This window comes from Culex quinquefasciatus, chromosome 2 (assembly GCF_015732765.1).
Source record: "Culex quinquefasciatus strain JHB chromosome 2, VPISU_Cqui_1.0_pri_paternal, whole genome shotgun sequence".
Taxonomy (NCBI): domain Eukaryota; kingdom Metazoa; phylum Arthropoda; class Insecta; order Diptera; family Culicidae; genus Culex; species Culex quinquefasciatus.
Window position 1 is genome coordinate 198,164,205 of NC_051862.1, and position 23,008 is coordinate 198,187,212.

Below are 23,008 nucleotides of genomic sequence, written 5' to 3' on the forward strand. Positions count from 1 at the left end.
TGATAGGGTTATCAGATCTGCAATGTTTCAGGGTCATTTTAATGATCTTTCAACTATCTACCTAACGACAGGTCACATAATAGACCCGGCCATCATTTTAATCAAACTATCTGAGATCCGGCGTCCAAAAAGTGTACAAAAGGCACTTAAGTGCTCATAACTTTTGATAGAGTTATCAGATCTTCGATGTTTTTGGCTCATTTAAAAGGTCTTTCAACTATCCAACTAATGACGGGTTGCATGATCGATCTCCGGATCATGCTTTTCGAAATATCTGATATCCAGCCTCCAAAAAGAACTAAATCAACACTTAAGTACTCATAACTTTTGAAATAGTTGTCAGATTTTCAATAATTTGTGCTCATTGGGTAGGTCTTTCAAAAACCTTTCAAAAAATCTACAAAAACTACTCTCTTAGGCCAAAATTGATCGTTTAACTTAAATTTTAAAGTAGGTACTTTTCGGTGCACAGACTTACAGACATACACATGCACAGACATTTGTTCAGAATTTGATACTGAGTGGTTAGGTATAGGTGAAGGTGGGTCTACGAGATCTAAGTCTAAGAAGTTCATTTTTCGAGTGATTTTGAAGCCCTTCCTCAGTATGGTGAAGGCAAAAACAGAGTTTTGAAAAATTCAAAGCATTTTTTTAAATCTACTTATTGGAAAATCTGGAAAATCTCACCAAAGATAAAGGTTTATTTTAATTGATTTATGTTGCCCAAAAAATAAGCTAGAGATAGCGGAAATATGCCCATTTTAAGCCTAATAAGCGGTCGTGTTTGAATGGTGCTGGATAATCTAGATTGTTCCTTGAAATTCACTAAAATCAAGTACACCAACGAGTAGAGCAACTTTTTGTGAACATTTCTTTTTACTTTCACTTTTATTAAAAGTTACGTTATTTCTTTTACAAGCATTTAAAAAATATATTTCAAAAATGCATTCTAATCAGGCGAGTACATTGGGCCACGCCCATTTTTCTATTTTCAGCTTAGTTCTTTTTCTCTTCCAGCGCTCTTTTGGGTCTTCTTAGTGCTGCCAAAATTGATGAAATTTTAAGTGAACACTCACGAAAAGTAGCATTTATAGCGAAAGTTTCCTGGCAGCACTTGCTCACTCTAACAGGCGCTGCATCAGCATGTTGGTGGTGTTGGTGGCCACCCTTTGTTCTTTATTTGCCTTCGCTCCTCACTCGGTTTTCTTCAGCCTTCGATTGGAATGGATATTCAAAATTGAAACGTCAAACGACTTGGCGCGTTTGTTTTTTTTATGGTGCTTGCTAATTATTTACATTTTTCGGGATTATTTTTCAAGTGAGTGACTAAGTAATAGTCAAAAGAACATGTTGCCGGTAGAAGCAATTTTATATCTTAAGCGGTTTGAAATCGTTAGCGTAAGAGAACAGTTATTGATGGCTACTTTCGTTAACCCTCTAACGCCCAGAGCTGTTTGCTTATCGTAAAAATAGTAAATAGCTAAATTTTGGTACAATATTGCAGGAAATACTTTACTTTAACCCATAAACATCGAATTGGTGCAAAAAAGTTGAATTTGAAGTGGTGCACCAGAGCACCATCAGGAAGATGAGCAACTTTTTTTTAAAATCACAAAATCTCGTTTTCTTGAAAACTATTGATTCAGTTGTTTGAAAATGCTTCGAATTGTGTTAAAAACTACTTATTCTTGTTTGTAAGACCATATTTCTGAAGTATGAATTACAAATTCTAAAATCTCTGCATTTTCAGATTTCTTTGATTGGCTCATTCAAAACTCACAAACAACCATTTTCATGAAAAATAAGGAAAATAATAAAACCATCGGTCTAATAACAATGTTTTGTCTTGTTTATGCATAGTCAAAACGTTTATAAACTTTTGTTTTGGTAAAAATAAGCTTTTTCTGTAATTTAGAAAAAAGTGCTCCTAATTATTTAGTTGCTCATATGCCTAGGTGGTGCTCTGGTGCACCACATGAAAAAGGTTGAAAAACACTCAAAATTGGTCCAAACTCACAATGTTATTCACAGGGGTTCTTGTCCAAGGTTCAAATGATAGCAAAACATTTTTTGTTTCATAAAATTTTGTGTTTAATAATTTTTACGGGCTTTTGAAAACAGGTCTTATTTATTTCCCTAAAATTTGCCCATTTTTGTTTACATTTCGTACCGTAACCTTGCTTTTGCTTGACCAAATTTGATAAAATTTGGGGAGATGTTAGTATACATTCTACATGAACACCTGCAACTTAAAGCATAATGAAAAGTTTTGTCAGTTCCGAGATATTTGAGTTCAAAGTTTTGGTGCTCTGGAGTAACCATGGGCGGGAGAGGGTTAAGCAGTTAACCTCTCATCTTGCGTGTGGATGTGTGTGCCACCAAAATGATGAGAAATGGTCTCGCAAAATAGAAATTATGATCAAAAGTGCATTAAATTTGATCTTTTTGGCCAGTAAGTGGCATAAATTTGCGTGCTTACTTGAGGCGGTGCTGTTGATGGTAAGGTTATAGCCTAAATAGTATTTTTGGAGCTTTAATCCACCATCTAACTCTCCATATGACGAAGATAGTTGTTTGATTAGAAAGGGTATATTGCCCCTAAAACAAGTTTTGAATTCTTCAGAAATTAGTTTTTTCATATCATAATTTTCTACAAAATTTTCAAAACATTGGTTTCAAAAAAATAAGAAAATGTACGTTTCGCATGAATTTGGGAATTCTCTGAAAATTTACAAATTTCACAAGAAACGAGAAATATGTTTTTTTTCCTGAAATTGTTAGCTATCTTATCTTATCTGGCAACACTGTCAGGACATGTTGAGACTTTATGAATCTTTTGAAAGCTGGATGTTGTAAGTTTGCAAATGACTTTCGGATTCCGATCAATGGAAAAGTATATCACATACCTTTTTGATGATTGGTAAAATTCATAGATCTGGCAACTCTGATACGAATTATTTTAGAATAAATATCATAATAATGTAAAGAACTTTAACCAGCAAGGGTTGAATCAATCATGTTAATTTTATTTTTTTTAAATGAGATTCTCACCAACTTTTTATAATTTGCTTCCCCCCAGGCTACACCCTCTCCCCATCATCCCCCTTCGTCTGCGAACCCGTCTGCGCCGGATCCTGCCACAGTTGCATCGCCCCAAACACGTGCACCTGCGACGACGGCTTCCGGCTGACCGCCCAAAACGAGTGCCTTCCCGTCTGCAGCGCCAACTGCACCAACGGCCGCTGCATCGCTCCAGAGGTGTGCGAGTGCAACGCCGGGTTCACCTGGGTCGATGATGAGTGCGTTCCGGTTTGTGACGATTGCGTCAACGGGGAGTGCGTTGCACCGGGGGTTTGCGTCTGCGACGAGTTGTACCGATTGGTTGAGGGGCGCTGCGAGCCGTACTGTCCCGAGGGTTGCGTGAATGGGGTTTGTGAGGGTCCGGGGATTTGTCGGTGTAACGAGGGGTACAGGAGAGATGAGGTTAGCGGAGTTTGCGAGGTGTTTTGTAGGAAACCCTGCGAGAATGGGGTTTGCAGTGGGGCGGATCGGTGCCGCTGTAACGAGGGGTACCAGCTGGACGGAAAGGATGGGTTCAAGTGTGTTCCCAAGTGCGGGAAGCCGTGCATCCATGCGAAGTGTGTTGCGCCCGATGTTTGCGAGTGTAATAAAGGTATGGAGTTGGGAGAATGTGTTGGAGATTTAGAGATAACTTGATGGCCTTTGTTACAGGATACGTCAAAATGGACAACAGTCGCAACATCTGCGAGGCAAAGTGTACCAACGGCTGCTCGAACGGAGTTTGCGTTGGTCCGGAACGCTGCGAGTGCTTGCCAGGGTATTTCGCGACATCTAGTGGTAAGTTTGATAAGCTCAACTTGAAGTTTTTAGTAACACAGAGATTCCTTCCAGCGATCAACTCAAAGAAGTCGATCTGTACGCCGTACTGCAAGAGCAAGTGCGTTAACGCGTATTGCATTAAGCCGAACGTCTGTCAGTGCATTACGGGATACCGATTTGCGGAGAATAGCACAAGCGTTTGCGAGCCGATCTGCGATGACAGTTTGGTAGACTGTACTAACGGACGGTGTACCCAGCCGAACGTTTGCGAGTGTGACGAGGGATTCGTGCTGGCGATTCGCGAAGGGAAGATGGTGTGTGATCCGAAGCCTTGCGATAGGCTTTGCGTGAACGGACTCTGCGTTGGGGAGGGAGTTTGTGAGTGTTTGGAAGGGTATCGATCTTCGGCGAAGTATGACTACATCTGTGAGCCGGTTTGCGAGCCGGGATGTAACAACGGAGTGTGCATTGCACCGAACATGTGCGTCTGTAAGGAGGGATTCGTAGCGAAGGAGGATGGATCCTGCGAAGCTGTGTGCAATCCAGCGGTGGTGAACTGTACGAACGGGGTTTGTGTGGGTAGCGATCAGTGTCAGTGCAATAGCGGATATTACCCTCAGATCGGAGTCGAAGGAGTTACGGAATGTGTCCCATTGTGTACGAGTAGTTGCTCCAACGGACACTGTGTCGCTCCAGGCGTTTGCGAGTGCAACGACGGCTACCGTTTCAACGATCTGGACATCTGCGAAGCTATCTGTGATCCTCCTTGTGAGTTTGGTACTTGCGTTGAACCCGATTACTGCGTGTGTAACGAGGGATTCGTTCCGGAGAACGAGGACTTCTTCGAGCAGAATCCCGTTTGCATTCCTCTCTGTGATCCACTGGTTGTAAACTGTAGCAACGGAGTCTGTGCTGGTAACAACTTCTGCCGCTGTCACGTAGGCTTCTACACAAGCTGTTCCAGCGAGGGCATCATGACCTGTCTGCCAGTTCCAGAACCAGTAACAGTGGAGTGCACAACCCCTTACGTAGAACTAGCCCCCTCTTGCGAGTGTGATACCTCCTGTCCGGAAGTAGAATGTCCAACGTTCGAACCTCCAACCTGTAACTATACCTGTCCACCACCACCACCATGTCCAACCCTAACCTGCCCAACAACTCCAACCCCTCCAACGACCACGAAAACCCCTCCCTGCGAATGCCCCACCCAACCACCCTGTCCACAACAAACCTGCCCTCCACCAATCGTTCCCGAGTGCAACCCAGCGTCATCAGAGGAGCTTCCACTCCAAATCGAATGCGACCGCGACTACGTCAACTGCGCCCACGGAACCTGCCTCGGCAACAACGTCTGCGAGTGTGACGACGGCTACCAAAGGGCGATCGGAGATCGGGGCGTGATCGTGTGCGAACCCGTCTGCGATGTCCCGTGCACCGACGGAACCTGCGTAGCCCCAAACATTTGCGAGTGCTTCGACGGGTACGCCGACGATGGGTACGGGCGTTGTGAGCCCGTTTGTGACGAGCCCTGCGTGAACGCGGTTTGTGTCGCCCCGCACGTTTGTCGCTGCCTGGAGGGTTATGAAGAAGAGTGGGATGGAATGTGCAGGAAGATGTGCGTGCCGGACTGTAAGAACGGCGTTTGTCAGGACGGGGAGTGCGTTTGCGAGGAGGGTCAAGTGCTAACGGTGGATAACGCTTGCGAAGATCCCGTGGAATCGGAGGAGATCCAGACGGTCGTGGAAAGCAAGCCGCTGGAGAAGATCCAAAGCCGATTCTCCTTCGAGTGTGAGGACGGGTATGAGTTCTCCGAAGAAGACGGTGACTGCATCCCCATCTGCGAAAACTGTGAGAATGGAACGTGTGCCGGTCCCGGTCATTGCGTTTGTCACGAAGGATTCGTCCGGACGTACATCGACGGAGCAGGTTCCTGCACCGCAACTGAACCAACGACGGAAGAGTCGACGCTAGCCGAGCTGCAAGCACCGCAAGCGGTGCTGGTGGAGCGAGATGAATCTCGACAGTCCGGCTTTTGGTCGATGTTCAACGGTACGCACCTGTTGATAGCGATCGTGGCGGCTTCGACAGCGTTAGTCATCATGTTTGCATCCTACTGGGTGTGTACGTACCTGAAAAGGGAGAGTCCGGTTCCCACCGAAACGGTCATCGATTAGGAGGAAGGAGTTTTGTTCACCCGAGTCATTCCACCGAAGGTGAGTTAAGATTTATTGGGTACTAACGCTTCAATGTAACTCTAACGCTTACGCCGTTTTGATAATTCTGTCAGAATTTTTTACCAACATGGCAACGAAGCAAACATTACAAAAATTACAAAAATTACAAAAATTACAAAAATTACAAAAATTACAAAAATTACAAAAATTACAAAAATCACAAAAATTACAAAAATTACAAAAATTACAAAAATTACAAAAATTACAAAATTACAAAAATTACAAAAATTACAAAAATTACAAAAATTACAAAAATTACAAAAATTACAAAAATTACAAAAATTACAAAAATTACAAAAATTACAAAAATTACAAAAATTACAAAAATTACAAAAATTACAAAAATTACAAAAATTACAAAAATTACAAAAATTACAAAAATTACAGAAATTACAAAAATTACAAAAATTACAAAAATAATTATAACAAAAACCAAAAGAAAAAAATATTCGAATAGACGTATTTCCCAATCTTCATAATTCAATCTAAAAAAAAAATGAAATAGAAAAAATATACATATATTTTAAAAAGTATTTTAAAACAATAAAAATAAAATTTATTTGATAAATAAAAATGATCATCGGAATGTTTATTCTCAGTTTTTAAATGTTTCATTTCTTGAATTTTCAGTTAAAAATATAAATTTTGTTTGTGTATAAATTGTTATTGAGCTCAGAAAAGTAAGCCTCATCGTATTGTGTGGTAAAATATGCAATCTTAACTCAATGTTAATCTTAACCTATTATGTAATTTTTTGTACAACTTCTAATTAAATATTGGTATGCTTTCTTTCAGTATTCATCCACGCCATAATTCGTTAAAATCTTCTTAGTATTTATTTGATGGTTTCGTCGAAGCTTATAAAAAATAAATAAAAAAATAAAACAGTACGTCTTCGTTACAAATTTGATGTGCGCTCATATGGTTACGGTTCGTTCCTTAGCCTACTATTTACAACTTGATAGATGACTTCCCTTCTTCCTCTCTCTTTTTCTCATCCTCCAAACCAAAAAAAAAAGAAAGGTCACACCTGAAACTTTTCCTCTTCCTCTTTGGCCAAACTAGTCACCCCCGCGGCTGCCGCCGGTGGTTGCGGCATAAAGTAGACACAGTTATCTTTGCTCTCTGTGGGGAAAAGAACGACCAGGTTATAATCATTGTAATCGGTGGTGCGGGTCGACCGCCGATCGGCGATGTCCGCCGCCGAGCGGCGCACTTTACCCAGCTTGCCCACGTGGTAGTCCTTGCGCTTGTTCCGGAGGACGATCATGACGACGATGGCGGAGGTGATGAGGACCGCTATCACGACCAGCGGCACCAGGTAGGTGATGTAGGCGCGGTTGTAGGCGAGGGGGTTTCTGGAAGTGGGAAGGATTAGGTTAAAGTGTTTTGGGATTTTGTAGAATCGTCATACCTATCGACCTTGTAGATGATCTCCGGGATCAGCTGACAGCTGGAAGCGTCCTCGGACTGCTTGTATCCGGTGAAGCATTCGCAGGTGTCCGGTGCGACGCAGATTCCGTTGGCGCAGCCGTCTTCTCCACAGTTGGGGACGCATCGGCTGTCTTCACGTTTGTAACCATGTGAGCATTCACACTTGTCCGGTGCTCCGCAGAACCCGTTTTCACAGTCTTGCTCGCAGATCGGCTTGCAGCCGTAACCCTCAAAGTGCTCGTAACCGGCGTTGCATCGACACTCGCCTGGCGCTGAACAGAACCCGTTCTTGCAAACATGCTCACAAATCGGTTCACAGGCGAGCTTCGTTGGATCGATCTGGAATCCTTCGGAACACTTGCAGACACCATCCACGCAGAGCCCGTTCGAGCACTTGGCTTTGCACAGCTTCTGCTTCTGGTCCGCAACGCTCTTCTCGACGGACTCACAAGCGCTGGCGCTTCCTTCCACGAACACAAACCCAGCGTTGCACTTGCACTTGTTCGGCTCGACGCACCGTCCGTTGACGCAATCGTGTTCACAGCTTGGCTTGCATGCACTGCCGTTGTCGTAGTTCTCGTACCCTTCGAAGCATCTGCACTGGTTGTTGCCAGCGCAGATTCCGTTCAGGCAGGGCTTTTCGCAGAACGGATCGCAGTTGTACTCGTCATCCGCTCGCGGACGGAAGCCGACGTTGCACAGGCAGTCTCCTTCTTCACAGTATCCGTTGTTGCACTTTTCTTCGCAGAGATCTTGCTTTAGCTGTGTGTTGAATCGCTTGATTTCCTTTCGATGGAAGCATTCGTATGTACTTCCGTTGTAGAACTCGTAGCCTTGGTCGCACTCGCATCGATTCGGTAGGATACAGGTTCCATGGATACATTGAGGTTCGCACAGCGGTTCACATCGATGATCTTGGTCCTTCGGATTGACGTACCCTACCGGACACTGACAGTAACCCTGCTGACACTCTCCGTTGCACTCCTTCGCGCATTGCTTTACTTTTTGCTGGAGTTCTCGTTCCTGTCGAATCTCTTCCAGGCTTTGACATCGAATTCGGCTTCCGTCAGCAAAGTCGAACCCTTCATCGCACTGGCACACGTTCGGCTCGACACACCGTCCATTTTGGCATCCACCGTCGTAGTCGTAGTCATCGCCGCCGCCGCAGATCGGCTCGCACACCGAGCTGTTCGCCAGCGACAGCCGGTAATTCTCGTTGCACAGGCAGCTCCCCCCTATGCACTCTCCGTTGACGCACCCGTCCGGACAGGTCTTCTCGCAGAGCCCGATCATGTTCATGATGTAGCCGTGGTTGCAGTTGCACTTGGCACTCCCGTCGCAGAACCCGTTCAGACACTTGGCCCGGCACAGATCAATCGGATCCACGCAGACGTCCTCGTCTTTGACGAATCCCGGATTGCACTCGCAAGTGTTCGGCGCCACACACTCTCCATTGTCGCAGTCATCTTCGCAAACCGGCAAGCACTCAAACAACGAGTTGATATCGGTGTAGTTGTACCCGGGCAGGCACGTGCACGAGTTCGGTCCCGTACACTTGGCGTTCTTGCACTCCTCCTCACAAATCGGCACACAATCCCCGTCGATCAGCTCGTAACCACGATCGCACTGGCACACTTCCGGCTTGACGCAATGCCCCAGCGAACACTTCTCGCACAGCGGAATACACTCGTCGGCGATCTTCCCGTAACCCTTGTGGCAGACGCAGTTTCCCGGTGCAATACAGTCCCCATTACCACATCCGTTCGCGCATACCGGCTTGCACAGGTGGTACGAGGTCGAGTTCTCGTTTGAAAACCCTGCGTAGCACTCGCACTGATCCGGTCCCGAACACTCCCCGTTCTCACAAACCTCCCCACAAACCGGTACACAACCCCCGTCACCCCTCTCGTAACCGTCCGCACATGGCTCCGGAATCGTCGTCGGTGGAGCTTCCGGCTCACAACCCCCAACATCGTTCACCACAAAGCCCTCGTCACAAGTACAGACGTTCGGCGCCGTGCACCGCCCCGTGCCGCAAGTCTGCTCACAGATCGGCTCACAAACTTTCTCATCCTCCGTCCCTCCCAGCCGGTACCCCTCCCGGCACTGGCAGACGTTCGGCTCGACGCAGTACCCATCCCGGCAGTTGCCACACTCCGCCAGACAGCTTCCGTTGTCGGCGTGGTAGTAACCGGTCGAACACTGGCAGTACCCCGGCCGGATGCAGAACCCGTTGTCGCAGCCTTCGCAGTGGGGAATGCACCTGTTTTTTAGACGTAGACCTTGATTAACACCAGAAAAACAAACTCTTTAAAAAAGATTTGAAAACTTACCGAAAGTCGGACAGCCGCTCGTAGCCCTCGTTACAGGTGCAAAAGTTGGGACCGGTGCACTTGGAGTTTTCGCACGGGGTGGTGCACACCGGGACGCAGCGGTTCTTGTGGCGGACGTAGCCCTGGCAGCATTTGCCCTTGGCCACCGCGATGTTTTTGCCGTTCTTCTTCACGTAGACGAGTTTGCTGGAAGAGAGAGGACACATTTTCGTTTTGAAATATTTCTGTAGAATTCAATACCTATTTGATTTTATTTTACAATTTTGAATTTTAATTCCAAAAAAATAAAAAATTTCCAGAAATTAAAAAAGTTATTCAATTGATTGATTCAAAGTATTTATTTTTTAGAATTTAAAAATAAATTGGAAATAAACCTTTTTCGAAGGCTTATGATACAGGTTTGTTTTGAATGAACTTTTTTTTTCGGTTAAGGAACGACTCTTTTGAAAGTCTTTCAGATTGTAATTTCTCGAAAACTATAAAATAAATTGAACTAATTCTTATGTATTGTATTTCCCAAAAAATGTTCGAATCCAAAATTTGATCCAATTTATTCAAGTCAGTGATAAATGTTAAGAGAAATCATAAAAAAATCATAAAATTAAAATGAATGTTTTATTTTTGATTTTTTTGATGTTGCAATAAAATTTTCACTGTATTTTAAAAAATCAGTTCTAGGCAACAAATTTAATAGTAAAACCAAAAAAATATTATTATTGAAATTTTAATTAAAAAAACATGCACACTTGATTAGTAACAATTTTAAATACATTGTACAACGTTTATTTTAGTATTCTAATCAAACAGGGGACTTATAAACTATTGCAAAATTTCTACAGATTGGAAAAGACAGAAAACTTAAGAAAACTTTTTCACAAATTCATTGATATTCATAACTGTAATAGTGAATAATGCATGAGCCCGCTCAAACTTGAGCCGAGGGGCAAAAATATAAAAAAAATGTTCAAGCCTTATTGCAACAAAAAATTAGCTGAGTCGAGGTACAAAAAAACTGCTGACGTAAGTATTAAATTTTCATATCTTTTTTTTTTTCTTTTAAAAATAATTTTCTTTCTTAAAAAGCATATATTTCAAAACTGATTTTTTTTATTTTATGGCGTTTTATGCTTATGCTTTGAAGTTTGACCGTAGCAAATATTTTATCAAGTTTAGGTCGCTTACCTTTGACCACGGTCAATGGCAATAAAATTTCCAACTTTAACTCTTTACAAACCAACCCCGCCTTTAGACGGGCTTCGATTGAAAAAATCGCCAAAAATCACTTTTTCAACCAATTTTTGTCCTTTTAAAAAGCATTGGGAAGAAGACTCTTAAAATTTTAGAAACTTTTAGGGTTTAACTTATTTTATGTGACTTTGCCTATGTTTTTAAAAATGTCATGCAATTTTTATAGGTCAACTTTGGCTGTGTTTTTCAAAAACATTTCCTATATTTTAAGTAAAAAGAAGTATGCAGTATTTTTTGTAGTGTCCCAGTCTATGCCTCTACGAATTTCTAAACAATTTAAATGATAATGGTGCCATTTTATAGCAAAAAATGTGAAAAACTAGCCAAAAATTAAAAAAGTGACTGTAACAACATGGAAAAATAGATCGGCAAAATGTAATTATAGGAGGTGGTAGAATAAGCCAAATACTACCAAAAACAAACATAAACTAAACAAGATAAATGCAAATTAAAATACTAAAAATGAAACAAGAAAAACCTAAAACAAGAGATGTAAAGTTTTTCGTAGAACAAAAGTTGCTCAAAATGACCTCCTGAATACGGGAAAAATAAAAATTTTGGAAAAAAATTGGGCAGTAGAGGGTTTGTAGTTGCTGATGAATTGTAGTAACTTATTTTCAAAAGACAAAATGCTGAGAATAAGACTCCTGCGCAATTTCCATGAACTCGGCGGATTTTAAGACATTTTAATTTTTATATTTTTATTTGAACATTCAATATTACTTTCTTTTTCAATATTACTCTCTTTTTAAAATTCACGAATGATTAATTTTTTAACATTTAAAATCTAACCTTTAATTTCTGAGATGTCGGCAATTGAAAATTGAGTGCTATTTGGGATCTCTTCTTCTCTTCTCTTTTTTTTCTCTTTTTTTTTAAATGGACACTTAGCACACAACATATCAAAAATCTGTTTTTTTAAATAAAACATTATGTTACGGTATTTCAAAAACGAACCACTTTATTAAAATTTCTGCAAAAAACTTTTCAATTGCAAAATCAATATTTCTTTAAATACCGTCAGTGGGGGTAACTATGGGTCAAAAAACGAAACACCTCTCGAAATTTCTTAATAACAAAAACAATTTAAATAACATCGAAAATCTTTTAACGTAGATTTGTTCTTAGATAGTTTACTAACATTTTCCCAAAATATGGTCGATTTTGATGAACACTACCTTAAATGCCAATTGTTTGAAAATTGACCCAATCTCACCCCTTAGAGGGGGGTGACATTGGGTCAAATGAAACTAAAATGATGCTGAAATACAAAGATATGGTAAAAACAAGTCATCCAACAGCGTTTCTTGTTCGAGGGAATCGTATTGACACGCTACAATGTTTGAAGTGGAGATTTTCAAATATTTGGGTAGTTTTCGAGCAATTCTAACAATAATATTAGAAAAATGATTTTTCGAGAGGTCATTTTTGGCCAAAAACGTACCCCAACTTTAGACATCTGCCAAAATAACAGGATATGTTCTAGGAACGAATTTTTTTCAGCGAAGTCATCTTAAGATGTCCTCTACACAACCCTTTTAACAGAATTCAGTTTCATTGAAAAGAATCTGAGAAATGGTAAAATCCGTAAAAAATCACTTTGACCCAATCTCACCCCCCAGACCCAATGTCACCCCCACTGACGGTAATCATAATTCGGCGGAATAATTGTTGTCCATACTTTTCATTCGCTTAATAGATGCCTTTTTTGGTACCAAAAAAAATCGAAAATCTTAAATTTACGGATTTAGTAACTTCTACTCTTAGCGATTAAAAATAAAAAAAAAATATTTTTCAACAATGCAACCATTATGCCTTCCTCACCTGATATATGGCTATAATTCTGTTCGGAAAATCAACATCTTTCAGAAATATCGTAGACCTACTTCATGTATACCTATCGACTAAGAATCGAAAAATGAACAAATGTCTGTGTGTATGTGTGTGACCAAAATTCCTACTCAGTTTTCTCAGCACTGGCTGAACCAATTCAGGTCAAACCGGTCGCATCAGACTCGGTTTAGGGTCAAATACGTCGCTATTGAAGTGTTTGAAGTCTCGATAAGTAGTTCAAATGTTATGTATAAAAATGTGTTTTTACATATATCCGGATCTCACTTAAATGTATGTAAAAGGATGTAATAAAAATGACTTTTTGGCGGGCATTCAGGGGCTGGTTCTCCCCTTTTTGGTCATTGAGAAGCCTCCTGGAAAGTCTAATAATAAAAATTCATGACACTATTTTTTTCTATTGATAATATTTAATCTGCAATAAATTGCTTTGAAACATCACAAACGTTAAAGCGTAAAGTTTACCGCAAAGATGATTCGTTGAACTGGATTGAATTTGAGCACGAATGTTCAAACAACAATACAGTTCTAAATCTACAGGGGAGGAAGAAACGTGGGGATCCCCCGCTCACGTTCCTGTTTGTTTAGGCAATAAATCGTTGGAAGCCACCATGCTAAGAAGTTTTGGTGCTCCGGGACCTTCGAGGATGGGACATTGTATTTCCACAAATGCCCTGGACACTATTTGCCGTGGTTAAAGCGCCACAACTCGCTCCTATTTTTTTCTATTGATAATATATCAGATAGATATTTTGTGATTTTGTGATATCTATTGATAATATATCACAAAATTTCTCTTAAGTTGTTAAGCATTGGAATTCTGTTGAATAGTTTTAAAGATACCATCCATAAACCACGTGGACACTTTTTTGGGAATTTTTAACCCCCCTTTCCCCCCTCGGGGACAATTTTCCATACAAAAAAAAACTTTTTTGTATGGATCGTGGACAATCGCCTTAACCAAATTGATCGGGGTATCACTTTTAAAGATGCAGATTTTTTTGTACTTTTTTACTTTTTTATTTTTACAGTTTGTACAGGGAACCCAAGGTTGTACATTTACTTATTCGGACATAATTAATAATTGCATAATGTTTCATGAAACCAATTATGCATAAAAAAGCTATTTATAAAAATCTAGAACAAAAATATTTACATAGTCGTCGTGGAGCACACTGTTTCCGCTGCTTCCACCGCATCCCAGACGAGCACTGAGCACAGTCCCACGGCGATGATCTTCAAGTAGAGCATAGTTGCTTCGATCTTTCACAGGACAACACTTTTGCTCACTTCACACTTTCTTTGCAGTAAAACTAACTCTTCAAGAACACTTAGTTATACGCGTCCGCCACGGTCGTCACTTGAGTTCTTACTGATCGAAGACTTCGATTCCCGTGTCAGGTTACGCGAGCCCGGTCTTGGATCCGGCAATCAAGCGTTACCAAGCCTCTTCCGTTCCTGGCGGTGGTGGTTGATTGATATTCTGGATGCGATCAAGCACTCTGCTGAGGAGCTTCGTCCGTCCGTTAGCGGCCACCCATACGAAGTGTGACTCCTTCACCGCGGGTGTGTTGATTATGTTGTATGTACAGAACTTTTTCCCTCGACTTTCAGAGGCCAAGTTATCAATATGCACAACTCATGCGTTACACGTCACTCTCTCTCTCTGGACTCTGGTGTGGGGTCGCCGTAATCTGAAAATAACAATACAAAAAATTGAAGTCATAACCATTATTAAAAATAGTGTACGGAGTATATATGGGAAACGGGTTGACCGTGTGCGTGTTAACCCGTCGGAATCGAACGGAACGGAACCGGCGTATATTTAATCGGAGTCGAAACAATGGGTTTTAGGATAGGGATGCTTAAGCTTTGTTTGGCTTAATTCAAAGTTCTTTGTCGTATTGGTCATGTTCAACATAATCACCTGCAATTTTTTTGTGAAAGAAACTTAAATTTTTATGCTGAGTGTAATTTTTTTTTAGTTGTGTCGTTATCGTCATCCTGTAAACTGACCACCCCTACCAATCATTGCTATGCATCGTCGGAAGGAAATCGCATTCTAATTTCTTCATACAATAATTCGTTTTCGGCTGGTGAAGTAGATGACGCCAGCCCGAAAAAGGCGCGAAAGACGGCGAGGCGGCGAGTCTTCTTCGTTCGCTGCGCTTCACCTTAACTCATTCCAGTCACGTGGCCGTGGTTTGACTACAGTCGATTCTAGGGTACGCATAGCACGACTGTTTATTTGTCTGAAAAGTGCGGCAGAAGAAATCACCGTGATGGAGTTGCTTCAACTGGCAGGATGTGTGATAAGGGGCGAAGATCTGCGCAGAGAACCTCATGCGCGCTTCCGACGGCGGGAAAAAAGTCAGTCAGTTGGAATTTTGTGATCGTGGGTCGATTCCGTTCGGTAAACGTCACCGTCATCCTCGCGTTTGTTGCAGTGTTAAATTACGTTTCTCGCGGATTTTTTTCTTAACTTATCACATCAGCTGTGTGATATTGAGTTGTGGTTTGCGCGTTAACCAGACTGTGAGTGCAAGTTGATTACAAATAGGCAGAAATGTTTTTTTTTATCAAAGGCCCTTTTTGCAAGCCGTGCTACCGTGCTTCTGCAGGGGCAGTTGAGTCACGAGTCCTTGGTCACGGAAGTTAAAAATAAATATGATTTGAATATATATGAAATGTTTGAATTATTTTTTTATAAGTCATGAAAAATAACAAATTGATTAATTACCCATCCATTTTCAACAGTGACTCGATTATCAACAGTCCAGACTCGATTATCCGAAGCCTTGATTATTCTAAGGTTTGTAAGAGAGTTCGAATAATCGAATCACGAACAAAAAAAAATATTTCAGCTTTTTTTCATTTTCTTATTTTTAACATCAAAACCGAGTTCTGCGACCCAATTTTAGTCAAATTTGAATAGATAACTATTCTATTAAATTAAAACAATGATTTTTTTTTCAATACTTCATTCCCGCCATTTTGGCCACCATCATGCATTTCAAATTCTAAATCACTTTAGAATAGTTTAGGAAATCATACTTAAGCACAACATCAAAAAACAGGACAGTGAAAAACATTTTTTTTCGTTATTAGAGTTTTCAGAAGAAATATTCCTGTTTTTTGTAATTTGACTTTTTATCACAAACCGTTAAATTCCCAAAATATGTATAAATACATTTATTAATTTTTCAAATCTTTTGACATATTTAAAAAAAAACTAAAAAAGGCAAAGTTTAGGACGGTGAAAAATCTGGTACCGAAGTTACGTTTTTTTTTTGAAAAAATGTGATTATTGGTAAAGCCGAATATATTGTCAAACAGATTTTCTAAAAGGGTAATTCTCTACCAACTCACACGAAATCGGGAAAAGTTGCCCCGACCCCTCTTCAATTTGCGTGAAACTTTGTCCTATGGGGTAACTTTTGTCCCTGATATCTCGTGACGGAGGAACGTTACGACCCCTTCCATTTATGAACATGCGAAAAAAGAGGTGTTTTTCAATAATTTGCAGCCTGAAACGGTTATGAGATAGAAAATTGGTGTCAAAGGTACTTTTATGTAAAATTAGACGCCCGATATGATGGCGTACTCAGAATTCAGAAAAAACGTATTTTTCATCAAAAAAGCACAAAAAAAGTTTTAAAAGTTCTCCCATTTTCCGTTACTTGACTGTAAAAATTTTTGGAACATGTCATTTTATGGTAAATTTAATGTACTTTTCGAATCTACATTGACCCAGAAGGGTCATTTTTCATTTAGAACAAAATTTTTGATTTTAAAATTTCGTGTTTTTTCTAACTTTGCAGGGTTATTTTTTAGAGTGTAACAATGTTCTACAAAGTTGTAGAGCAGACAATGACAAAAATTTTAATATATAGACATAAAGAGGTTTGCTTATAAACATCACCAGTTATCGCGATTTTACGAAAAAAAGTTTTAATAAGTTGGTCATCGTTGATCATGGCCGTTCATGGTCACCCGCGACAGACACGGACGACGAAACGAAGAAAAACGCAAAAAGTAACTTTTTCAAAACTTTTTTTCGTAAAATCGCGATAACTCGTGATGTTTATAAGCAAACCCCTTATGTTTATATATCAAAATTTTTGTAATTGTCTGCTCTACAACTTTGTAAAACATTGTTACACTCTAAAAAATAACCCTGCAAAGTTAGAAAAAACACGAAATTTTAAAATGAAAAATTTTGTTCTAAATGAAAAAATGACCCTTCTGGGTCAATGTAGATTCGAAAAGTACATTAAATTTCCCATAAAATAACATGTTCCAAAATTTTACAGTCGAGTAACGGAAAATGGGAGAATTTTAAAACTTTTTAGTGTTTTTCGATGAAAATACGTTTTTTCTGAGTACGCCATCAAATCGGGCGTCTAATTTTACACAAAAGTTCCTTTGACACCAAATTTCTATCTCATCACCGTTTCAGGCTGCAAATTATTGAAAAACACCTCTTTTTCGCATGTTCAAAAAAGGTCGTACCGCCCCTCCGTCACGTGATATCAAAAAACGGACCTCGGATTCGTGATCAGGGACAAAAGTTACCCCTTAGGACAAAGTTTCACGCAAATCAAAGAGGGGTCGGGGCAACTGCTGTGTGAGTTGGCGGAGAATTACCCAAAATCATAATTAGATGCATAATCTCAACGCGTTTTTTGATAAAGCCGGTGCGGTTTAAAGTTATAATTATGTTAAAAAATCATAAACCCTGGGCTTTGTCATAATGAGTGTCATAGGTTTGATGCTTGTTTGGCAAAGAGTATGATTTGATTCGATGTGGAATTAAAATCGAAGTATTTAGTATATTGCTGAAGCTTCAATTTTTACACATGGACACCACTTCATGCTGCGAGAACCCACTTTGGCGTAGTCTCAGGGCTTAATCGATGGCCGGTAAGCTGTCATCGAGACAAGGAGGTTCTCTGATAGTGGAAATATCACATTTGTACAATGAACCGCTACATATGTGATTTTTCCCTATCTTAATGTGGGTGTCAGGTTAGGATGCGGGTTTAAAAAATAGTGTTTGTAGAATTTAGGATTTTAACTATAAATATCAACTTTTTATACTTTGCCTTTAGTTATTTAGGGACAAAATTAGTAACAGTGAATTTAGTAATTCTATCAGAATCGGTGATTTTCATTCAAGTAGCATAGAAACCATTCTGATTTGTCAAAATTTCCATAGAGTCTCGATCAATCAATAGTGAAATGATATCGGACTAAATTCGTTGATCTGTTGAACTAACGGTTGTCGGATTATGATTGTATCGACCATTGTTGCGAATCGAGGATCTGCTAGAATTCTGACGAACAAATGGTCGTCTCTTTTTCAATTCACGACTTGTAAAATATCAACTGTTATTTTTTTTAGTTTTTTTTTTTTTTAAAAGAGCCAGACAGGTTTTAAAAGAAACGTTTTTTTTGGTTAATAATTAAAATGTCGGGGATTTGAGATAAGAGTAGCTTTCGGATAGGTTGCTTTAAATCTTGTATTCAATTCAAGTTAGGTAGTTATCCGCAAATGAATATTTGGACTTATATGAATAATTGAACGTTTTGGACTTATGAATAACACACAACTGTGCATTTATTCTAGAGTCAGATCCATACAGCGTCAGTGTTTATTTGGTCGAAGTGTACTAATTCATTGGCAGATCTGATTCTAGTTGTAATGTACGACAAGACTACTGACGGACGTGACAGGACGAGGGCCCAGTTTAGAGGTTTCGACATCAACGATGTGCGGCTGGATCACCCTCCCAAAAAAAAAAAAAAAAAAAAAAAAAAAAATTATGTTAAAAAATCATAAAGTTCAGTAATTCGCAATTTTAACAACTCGCTATATCTCAGAAACAATTCGATCGATTTTCAATGTGTAAAATGGAATCTTTGTAATTGTCACAGTTTCCAAAAAAAAATTACTATAATTTGAAAACGGTGAACCTTAAACCTTTTTGGAAAAAAATCAAAATTAACTCATGTTTAATTTTTTATTCAATTCAATTTTTATTTTTGGAACTAGCATGTAACAATTTTGTTTCTTTTGTGCTTGTGCTTTGAGATTTGGATTTTCCTTACAACTGAACGTTTCGGATACTGATTTGGTAGCATAGAAATTGTTTGTTTCAAATCTACGAAAAGGGTTGTAAAAAACCTAGCGAAATCCATATTTTTTTGACCTCATTTTTTATTAGAAAGTGAATCACAATTTTTTTCCATGTCCCTATTTTTTAATAGTCCTTATCAATTCCAACCTTGCCGAAGACACCATGTTGATAATAAAATTCATTGAAAAGTTACAGATTTTCGAATATTCATGTGCTGTTTTCGTAAGAACAGCTGCCAAAATTGTAAGGAGACTTGTATGGGTGAACTAATGACACAAAATGGCTTTTTTGGTGATAGGGAAGGCCCTCACAAAGTTTGAGCCAAATAAAAAAATACTAATAAAATTCAATTACGGTTTGGTATCTAAAAAAGTTGGGAACAAAGTTTCATTCAAATAAACAAAAATAAAAAAAAGATTTGTGAAAACGTACAGAATTACAGTACTGTTGAATGTTGAAGATTGCATTTAATTGAGCAAATAAGGAAGAATACTCGTATTTACTACTTGATATTCTCACTGCAAATTATTGAAAATATGTCTGTTTGTATAGATTAAGAAATACATATATGCAAAAGTTTCTGATACCAAAAGTTTAAAATATTTGGAGCATTTCCTGTTGGAACTGTTATCACTGAGCAGTTCTCTCAAATTTCGGTCATTCGATTTTTTTTTGTATTTTTTAATCCGGCTGAAACTTTTTTGGTGCCTTTGGTATGCCCAAAGAAGCCATTTTGCATCATTAGTTTGTCCATATAATTTTCCATACAAATTTGGCAGCAAAATAATGTATAAAAAATCAAAAATCTGTATCTTTTGAAGGAATTTTTTGATCGATTTGGTGTCTTCGGGAAAGTTGTAGGTACGGATTCGGACTACACTGGAAAAAATGATACACGGAAAAAATTGGTGATTTTTTATTTAACTTTTTGTCACTAAAACTTGATTTGCAAAAAAAAAAACGCTTTTTTTTATTTTTTTTTATTTTTTGATATGTTTTAGAGGACTTCAAATGCCAACATTTCAGAAATTTCCAGGTTGTGCAAAAAATCTTTGACCGAGTTATGAATTTTAGAATCAATACTGATTTTTTCAAAAAATCGAAAAATTGATCGCAAAAAAATTTTAACTTCATTTTTTGATGTAAAATCAAATTTGCAACCAAAAAGTACTCTAGTAAAATTTTGATAAACTGCACCGTTTTTAAGTTAAATCCATTTTTAGGTGACTTTTTTGAAATCTTTCGCAGTTTTTCATTTTTTTAAATTAGTGCACATGTTTGCCCACTTTTGAAGAAAAATATTTTTGAGTAGCTGAGAAAATTCTCCATATTTTGCTTTTTGAATTTTGTTGATACGACCCTTAGTTGCTGAGATATTGCCATGCAAAGGTTTAAAAACAGGAAAATTGTTGTTTTCTAAGTCTCACCCAAACAACACACCATTTTCTAATGTCGATATCTCAAAAACTAATGGTCCGGTTTTCAATGATAAAATTTGAAACATTCGTGAAATTTTCCGATCTTTTCGAAAAAAATATTTTCAAAATTTTTAAACCAAGACAAACATTTTAAAAGGGCGTAATATTGAATGTTTGACCCTTTTGAAATGTTAGTCTTGGGTTAAAAATCTTGAAGTTATTGTTTTCGAAAAGATCGGCACTTAAAATTTAAGAAAAAAAAATCGATTTTGTAGAGAATTGCTCACTACAATTTATTAAAAAACAACAACATGCTGTACTTCTAATTCCGGGTTGATGAAGCCATTATTTTATTTTTATTATGTTATTAAAAATCACTGATTTTTTTCTGTTACATTCCATAAAATATATGCAAACAAAAGATTGTTCTTATTTTTGAAAATATCATTTCGAACATAATCATATTGAAACATTGTTTTTGATTTTCTTTAATCTTAATTTCTAGATGTACCAAACTAGCTGGGGTCAAACTAAGAACCGTCAACAACTGGCACCCTTATCACCAAACAAATACATAAATCTTCACAGCACGATTCGTTTTACTGCTCAACACTTTAGAACAAAATGTCCTAAATTTTTTCACCCATGTCGACCGCATTGAACTTACCGTTTCAAGCCCGGTACACTATTTTCACCAGATTAAACTCCAGCGTACTATAATCACATCAAATCCGCCGCAACTACTTCCAGCTCTAGAACGGTACTGAGCTAATACAGTGCACCCCAGAACCGCATAACCACACAAAATTATCACACGCTTTAAAAAAACAACCGAATTAACCTTATTTCGAAACCGCAAGCCGCACTTGTACTAAGGGCCAAAAATAAACAATTTACACAAACTTCTCCAAAAAGTAATAAAGAAAAAACGCAATCCAGACGCACATGCTGTGAAACAAGAGAAATAAAAGAACACTTTTCCCCGGGTTTTCTTTCCGTTCGGAAAGTGCAACACACCACAGAGAGATGCACTCCAGAAATGTAGAGCGAAAGAGTACTTGTGTGGTGTAATCTATGGCAGCCCCTCGTTCGTACTAACTAATTATGTGCTGAAAGAGTGACTGCTCTGTCTGGGGATTGATGGTTTTGTTTTTTGTTCTTGCTTTTCATCCAGACTTGATGCTGCCACTAATGTGTTGATGTGAATTTGAATGTGCTCGTCCAGATACTCGCACATTACTACCATTGAAGTGTCGAGCGGGGAAGACTTTGATAATGAATTATCACATTTTTGTTTGGTATCGTCAATGAGTTGAGAGCAGCAAGTTCTGGAATTTAACGATTGAGTTTTTTTTTATGGTGGAGGAGATAAGTGTTAGAGAGTACAATGATTTGAATAAAGGCAATAAGAAATGTTATGTTATAGCTGTTTTGCAATTACGCTTTTGAACAAATCCATTTTTTCTGATTCTGATCGATGTGGTTTCTTCAACAAAGTTGCACTGCCCATGATCCCATAAATGTCCCATATGCATTTTCATCGATTTCGAGTTTTTGATGCAGTTTGGTTCAAAATCGTGTGCTCTTTCAAAAGAGCCTATAATATCCAGTACTTTGTTCTAGAAATCAGGAGGAAATCCAATTTTTTCGTGAAAACTTAACACGTAATCTTATGTGTGGGACAAACTTGTTTAGCGTTTTTCTCAGCTTGCTGTTTTTGCTTATGGGACATTTATGCGAACATGTGCAGTGCAGGTCATGCAGGTACGGTTTTGAACTTCTTAAAAAAATTGAATCACAATCCTAATGAATAGTTTTTTTTTTAATTTCACCTTTCAATACTAACAAATTAATTGCACAAAATAACCAAAGAATAATGTCAAGCTCATTAGGCAGCGAAGTTTTGAAAAATAAAACTTATAATTTCGAAATCATAAAAAAAAATTTTTTTATTAATTTATATGAGATGTAAAATAATTTTTTTTTCTCTCTTTTATCAACAAGTGTTTTTTTAATTTCCATAAATGAGGCTTCCTTGGAATTTTCTAAACCTTCCCATTAAATTAAAAAAAAAATCGAAAAATCATCACAAAAAAAAATTGAAAAACAAAATCTGATTCTTGCAAATCACGAGTCACAACAATCGTCCAAGGGGTCATTCTTATCCAAAATTAGCTGAACTTTCCGAAAAAAATACTTCCAGAAGCACACAATTGAGTTTTAGGGGTTAAATATTCGAAACACTGGCCAAAAATGGTCGAAATCATTACTTTTTCAAAAAACTTTTTTGTAAAATTCTGATAACTCGTAAAGAATTTATGCAAACCCCTTATGTTTATATATCAAAATTTTTGTTTTTGTCTGCTCTACAACCAAGGGTCCTGATTTTCGGTTCAATGAACAGAAACCACTCACTCATCGCCTATCCATTCGCGTATTCTAACCCGCTAGCATTCATGAGCGAATGATACTCGCAAGCAGTCAGTGAGTGGCCCGAACTGTTCACTCAG

General features: G+C 38.7%; 2 protein-coding genes across 5 annotated transcripts in view; one reads left to right on the top strand and one right to left on the bottom strand.

Moving 5' to 3' along the window:
• Positions 1-23,008, top strand: part of LOC6042082 (fibrillin-1) — an 86,944-nt gene that overhangs the window by 17,112 nt on the left and 46,824 nt on the right. For 2 of the 3 annotated variants that reach the window (XM_038251637.1, XM_038251639.1), the window contains 4 exons: positions 3,080-3,673; positions 3,733-3,858; positions 3,913-6,053; positions 6,870-6,984. In XM_038251637.1, the coding sequence (XP_038107565.1) occupies positions 3,080-3,673; positions 3,733-3,858; positions 3,913-6,014 (2,822 nt within the window). In that variant the 3' untranslated portion in view covers positions 6,015-6,053; positions 6,870-6,984. Of the gene's footprint in view, positions 1-3,079; positions 3,674-3,732; positions 3,859-3,912; positions 6,054-6,869; positions 6,985-23,008 lie in introns of those variants that run through there. The other variant, XM_038251638.1, reaches the window with a different exon arrangement.
• Positions 6,888-21,682, bottom strand: LOC6042081 (fibrillin-1). Of its 2 annotated transcripts, XM_038251641.1 has the most exons (6): positions 21,166-21,679; positions 14,097-14,634; positions 9,842-10,027; positions 7,489-9,771; positions 7,296-7,432; positions 6,888-7,199 (listed from the first exon to the last, which is right to left on the bottom strand). In XM_038251641.1, exons 2-6 carry the CDS (start codon positions 14,189-14,191, stop codon positions 7,099-7,101), a joined length of 2,802 nt encoding a protein of 933 aa, XP_038107569.1. In that variant the 5' UTR covers positions 14,192-14,634; positions 21,166-21,679; the 3' UTR covers positions 6,888-7,098. The 2 variants fall into 2 exon arrangements, with proteins under 2 accessions (XP_038107569.1, XP_038107568.1); XM_038251640.1 differs by having other exon boundaries at positions 6,888-7,432; positions 21,166-21,682.

Coding starts and splice junctions, on each gene's coding strand:
- LOC6042081 (XM_038251640.1), bottom strand. CDS start 14,191: ATGCTCTACTTGAAGATCATCGCCGTGGGACTGTGCTCAGTGCTCGTC. Junction 10,028..14,096: donor GTGTGCTCCACGACGACTAT/GTAAATATTTTT, acceptor TCTCTCTTCCAG/CAAACTCGTCTACGTGAAGA. Junction 9,772..9,841: donor GAGCGGCTGTCCGACTTTCG/GTAAGTTTTCAA, acceptor TCTAAAAAACAG/GTGCATTCCCCACTGCGAAG.